This window comes from Zootoca vivipara, chromosome 6 (assembly GCF_965207765.1).
Source record: "Zootoca vivipara chromosome 6, rZooViv2.hap1.1, whole genome shotgun sequence".
NCBI classification, from domain to species: domain Eukaryota; kingdom Metazoa; phylum Chordata; class Lepidosauria; order Squamata; family Lacertidae; genus Zootoca; species Zootoca vivipara.
Window position 1 is genome coordinate 71,371,377 of NC_142589.1, and position 6,000 is coordinate 71,377,376.

Below are 6,000 nucleotides of genomic sequence, written 5' to 3' on the forward strand. Positions count from 1 at the left end.
AAACCCCATGCAGAGAAAAAAAGGAAAGCAAAAACTGCTTGAGAGAGCCCTGAGGCCTCTGGTCGGTAGTGTTGCTGCATATACACTCGCCTTACGAGCGATTGCATAAGGGGTGATGGGAGTTGTGATGCACCAAGCAGGAGGGGAAGCCGTTGGCAACAGCTTCGGTTCTGGAGGGGGGGTATCAGAGCAGGCCCAATAGGAATGGCCCTACCATCGGGCAGAGTGAGGCAGCTGCCTTGGTTGGCAGTGGCAGTGAAGCTAGCCTGCTGCATTCGGCAGTGGTGGAGGCTACAGTTCCTCCCATTGCTAGTATTTCAGTTCTCAGCTGCCTCTTGGGTTGGGTTCTGTTCACTGGAACGGTCAGTGCAAAGTCATCTTGTCCTTGGTGAAAGGCAGCAATATGTCTCAGGCATCGCATGAGTCAGGCATCAGTTGAAGCAGAGACGGCAGGCACAGTGTCTACAGCAATGAGGTGGGCAGTGTTTCCTGTTACAGGTACGCAAAAGTCATTTCTTTTAATCTCTGTAAACATCAATCAGTTTTGATGAGCAGGAGTCTCAAACAATCCCACAGAGATCTTGATTGGTAATCAAAATGTGCAGATGCAAGCTGAAGAGAAGTCGCGGGGGGCGGGGGGCGGTGTATAGAAAGGGTATTTATACTTCTCTTAAAACAGGGTTTGCGAAGGCCACCAGCGATGTCAAGTCACTGAAAAAAGCATTTTGAACATTCCCCCATGTTGCATGTAGGGTAGCCACCTTTATTCTGGCAAAATACAGCACAGGGGTGGGGGTGGGGGTTGCAGGGAATTCCCCCCCCCCCCAAGCTGGTGCTGAAGTGTCTTCAAAGCAATCCATTACAATCTATTTCAACCTAACAGGATGGCTTCTCTGGAATTTGTTGCACATACATACACATGAATTTGTAAATCTGTCTGTGCTTGGCTATCCAGAGCTTAAATACATGACCTTTCACACACCCTTTCAAGCAGATGCGTTTGGAGCGGATCTCTTAACTTGGCACAGATTGAGAGAGAAATACAGGACTAAACTGTATCAGTACAGGAAGTAGCGTTTCACACTGAAATACGGAAACAATCCTGTATTATGCAGGACAGGTGGCAACCCTACTTGCTATGTGTTCAGCGCATCCGGGCAGCAGTTCCTTCTGTAATTATCAAGTTTCTAGCCCTCATTGTTGCAAGCAAAATGAAAACAAACAAACAAAATGCAATCTGGGGATGTTACAAAGCTGAGAAATTGGGGTTGCTGGTGTTTCAGGGAATCCAGTCATTATGCCAGTTCCCCATGACCCACCTCCTCTTGATGAAAAAATCCTCAATCCAGCTGCAGTAGACACCAGGGGTGGGAAGCTGGTGATGGTCCTGATGTTGCTGTACTACAGTTCCAATTATCTCTGTACATCAGGCATACTGAGTGGGGTTGATGGACTGCAATGTCATCTTGAGGACCAATGGTGGTAAATAATAATAATAATAATAATAATAATAATAATAATAATAATAATAATAATAGTTATCCCTGTCTGCTCTGTGACCAACAGCAGAGCTCTACACACACACACACACACACACACACACACCACTCCCTTATCTTTCAGTCACCAGCTGGGTTGTGATGGAACGGCCCCCCATTTTTGCATTCCCCCTCAATAAAAACTTTTGCAATGGTAAGATAATTTGCTCGACCACAAGTTAGCTCAGCTGGTTAGAGTGTGGTGCTAATAAGGCCAAGATCGTGGGTTCGATCCCCTAATGGGCCACCTGCATATTCACACATTGCAGGGGGTTGGACTAGATGATGCTCAGGGTCCCTTTTAACTCTGCATTTCTATGATTCTATGAAATGCCCCTGGGGATTATAAAGAGACACAAGCAGACCAAATTTTAAAAATGAGGAATTTGCTTAAAAATCATCAAACGCACTTTGTGTAAGAGAGAGAAAAGAAATAACCCCAAACTGCAAAAAAATAAATAAGTGCTGGTGGTGCTGAATCGGTTAAGACAGATTTAAAAGCATTTTGAGTTAAAAGCATTCAGGGAAAGACTGTAGCTCAGGACTGAAGCAGCTGCCCTGAATGCAGCAGCTCCCAAGTTCATTCCCTGGCATCTCTACATAGGGTTGAGAGAGACCCCCTTTCTGAAACCCTGGAGAGCTGCTGCCAGTCAGTGCAGGCAATAGTGAGCTGGATGGGCCAATAGTCTGTCTCAGTGTAAGGCAGCTCCATACATTCTGTGTGAGTGATTAAAAAGCACTCCCCCACCCCAATTTATTGGTACACCATTAAGAGGAAAAAAATAACTTTTTACGAAACACCTATAAAAAATGTAGGTTGCACGCACTATTTTAGAAGAGGCACACACAAGGAAAGGGGGAGCTGTGCAAGACAACTCCCTGCTGAATTATAGTTCTGTGTTATTTAGTGGGTAGTAGCAATTTTGTATTCTTTGCCTCCAGCCTCCATCTTTGGCTGGCCATGGTCTAAATGTGGGACTCTCCTGCTGGGCCCAACTCCACCACAAAGCAGTGACGTGGTAGGTTTCCACACTACAAAAAGCTGGTCAGACACCCTGTAAACTAAATGTTCTCAAGCTGTGGTTCATAAACCATTGGCGGTCCATCAGCTCCATCCGAGTGGGAAAGTTGCAAAAGGGTCAAGAAGATCTACAGTACTTCATTTTTCCAGTGATGGTGATGGAGGCTATTTAGAGCAGCATCTTCAAGAACCAATGCAGAAGCAGGCTAATTCCTGAATAGGATCCGAGGGTAATGCTGGCAAATGTCACACCCAGCTTCGGAGAACTTTGCTCGCTAAAACAGGGACAGCCGTTGCATTAGAGGGGCAAGGATGTAGTTCCCGATCTGGTTGCCCTCCAGATGTTGTTGTCACTACAGCTTCCATCGCCCCTGACTGTCCACCATGTTGGCAGGTTTTGATGGAAATCGGTCATAATGATATCTGGAGGGCATCAGGTTGGGGAATGCTGCCCTGGAGTAAGTCCAATTGATCACAATAGGACTGAAATCTCAGTAGATATAGATTGGGGTATACCAAGGGGCTGGTAAAGGTTGGTTTCCACGAAGGATGCAGGCCCAGGGCAGGGGCACAAAAATCATGCCTTGCCACTCTGGCTCAGAGTGACTGAGTCCACCCACCCATCTGTGTGCTCCCCAGGCTGCTCATCTGCTTCTCTGGGTGGCTGGGCAAGGCACACAGGCTCATATGGGTGCTTTGGTGGAGGAATTTGGCTGCTGGCATGGGCCATCACAGAGCAGACCTGACCCCAATGGCCATGGAGGAATTCACTGGTGGAGCAAGCAAACGTTTTGAGTTTCTGGCTCATGGTCTCTCCCAATTTCAGAGGTGCCAATACAGCTCCTTTCCAAGGGTACAAGGGATGAGGGGATGGGCACCAATGCAGCTCCTTGCCAAGGGACCTTAGATACACCTCTGGGCAGGATTACACAGCACACTGGGCATCAGGACTAAGAGGCAACGAGGAGGGTTGAGAAGTCCCAGGTTGGCAGAGTTGTGTGCATTTAGCAATGCTCACAACACAAGGGCGGAGTAAAATGTCTTACCTTGTGTCAGGGACTGGCTGGACAGAGAGGAGTGGTGGGAGGCACCAGTCGGGGAACCCCCAAGGGAAACCCCAGAGGAAGAAGGCTCAGAGCCTGGGAGTTGCTGGTGGGACACTAAAGAGAGGTCAACAGGAGAGGCAGGACTGGATGCTGAAGGGGCAATGGAATTTAGTGAGCAGGGAGAGCCGGTGACAGGAAGCAGTTCAGACTCCAAGGCTGAAGCAGAGGAGGGGGGTCAAGAGGCTGCTGAAGAATCCAGAAAGTCTGATTCTCCTCCTGTGACAAGCTCTCTTCCCCACTGGTCTCCAAGAACACACAGAATAAAGAGGAGGGCAGAGACCAGAGGTGTGCAGACACAGTTTGAGACTGTTTGGGAAACATCCGGGAGAGGAGGAGCCTTAGAAAGGGTGGGAGACAGGGCCCTTCAGCCCTGGCAACTGCCCCATAGAGGCAAGACCTGCTGGGAAGGGTTGCTGAGTTGTCTGCCGTTTCCTTGAATAAAGAGTTGACTTTACTGGCAACGGAGCCTTGTGTCTTTCTTGCTGACCTTTGCCTGACTCCAGCCCTGACACCTTGTGAGTCTCAGCCTTATTTTTAAAATGTCCAGTTTCTAGCCCTTGTGATTGCAAAAAAAAAGGCTTGAAGATTGATGGGCAATATCTGGGGAAATCTCAGGATTCAAGAAAGGGAAGCCTGAGCAGGATTTCTAATTGTCAGAGGTGAGCTTTCAGTACCTAATTCCTTATCCCTCCTTATAATGAGTAGGAATAGGATAATTCTCCTCTCTTTTTAACAGTGAAAAAGACATATGTCAGTTTTGCAGAATTGAATATAGGCTGCAGAATGTCACTGCATGGGACCTTGCTGCAGAATGTTGTATCTAAATGCACAGTATACACAGGTCTGTGTTTATGGATCCTCTCCTCTCCAGCTGCACAGTCAATGGAGCACTGTGATGAGATACAATGACTTTAAAAAGAAGAGTGTCTTCTCTGGTTTCTGCAACACTGCCAGTTGCTTATCTCAAACACTGGTGGCCACTGGTGCCTCTTCAAAAGCTGTCTTGAAGACCTGCAGCAAGGACCTCCTCACTGCATCCTTAAACTCCTGCCCCACAAAGACATAGAGCAAGGGGTTGATGCAGCTGTTGAACAAGGCCAGGCACTTGGAAAGAGGGATAGCCACCAGGTGCACAGCATCTGGAACAGCATCCATAGAGATCCTTGCCAGAGCCAGGGCATGGTAGGGCAGCCAGCAGAGGAAGAAGCAGAAGACCACCCTGGTAACCACCAAGAAGGGCTTGCTGGACTTGTTGAGCTTCTTCTTGTGCATGGTCACCACCAGGATGGTGTAGGAGATGGAGATGACCAGCAATGGCAGGAGGAACTGGTAGAGAAAGATGCAGATGGTGAGGACCTCTGCTTCCTGCCAGTCCTGGAAGATGTCCAGGTTATTGCAGGAGCTCCGGTTATTCTTCTCCACTGAGATCTCAGTGAAGAAGTAAGAGCTGGGGACGAAGAAGGTGAGGGAGATCATCCAGAGGAGACAGCAAGTCCCCCATGTGAGACGTGGGGTCCGGTAGTTCTGGCACCAGACGGGGGCCACCACCAGCACACAGCGGTCCACACTGATGCAGCTGAGTAGCAGGACACCGCTGCACACGCTCAGCCCAAAAAGGCAGTTGGCCACCTTGCAGGCCACTGAGCCAAAGGGCCAGTGCAGGTCCAGGGCCAAGTTCAACAATGTGACGAAGATCAGGGAGGTGGAAGCCAAGTCGGCCAAGGCGAGGTTGAAGAACCAAATGGTGTTGGAGGTCCAGCGGAGCTTCCAGCCGGTGACCCACAACACTATCCCATTCCCGGTCACCCCAGCCAGGAAGATGAAGCTGAAGATCACCCCAGTGATGACCTTTACAGTGCTGCGCACAGTGGCTTCCTCTAGGAGCAGAGAGGATGAGGAGACATTGCCTGCTGGGCTTGTTGACATCTCCCTGCCAAAGAGAGAAGGAGAAGGAGAGAAAACCCATTTAGCATTAATTATAATTTTGACATAGTGCCATCACTTATGTTGGGGCGGAGAGCACATTGGTTGGGCTCCAAGTCCCATCAGCCCTAGTCAGCATGACCAAAGGTTAGAGATAATGGGAGTTGTTGCCCAGCAACAGCTAGAGGGCCTCAGGTATCCCATCCCTGTACTAGTGTATCATGGATGGCCAAACAGCCACAGGTGGGATAGGTTATGGGTTCCCAAATTGTGGTTCATGGACAAACAGTGGTCTAGGAGTGCAGCACCTAACCCTGGACAGCTCCCTTGGCCTTGATGTGGCTTTGCAATGAGCACCCAGCACAGGAATTTAAGAATAACCTGCCTGAATCAGACTAAAGGCCCCTCTGGT

General features: G+C 49.0%; 1 protein-coding gene across 1 annotated transcript; it reads right to left on the minus strand.

Annotated features, from left to right (window-relative positions):
• Nucleotides 1–4,529: 4,529 nt before the first annotated feature.
• Nucleotides 4,530–5,591, minus strand: LOC118086502 (chemerin-like receptor 1). Its single transcript, XM_035118156.3, has one exon. The coding sequence runs from the start codon at nt 5,589–5,591 to the stop codon at nt 4,629–4,631; it is 963 nt and encodes a 320-aa protein (XP_034974047.1). The 3' UTR covers nt 4,530–4,628.
• Nucleotides 5,592–6,000: the final 409 nt, after the last annotated feature.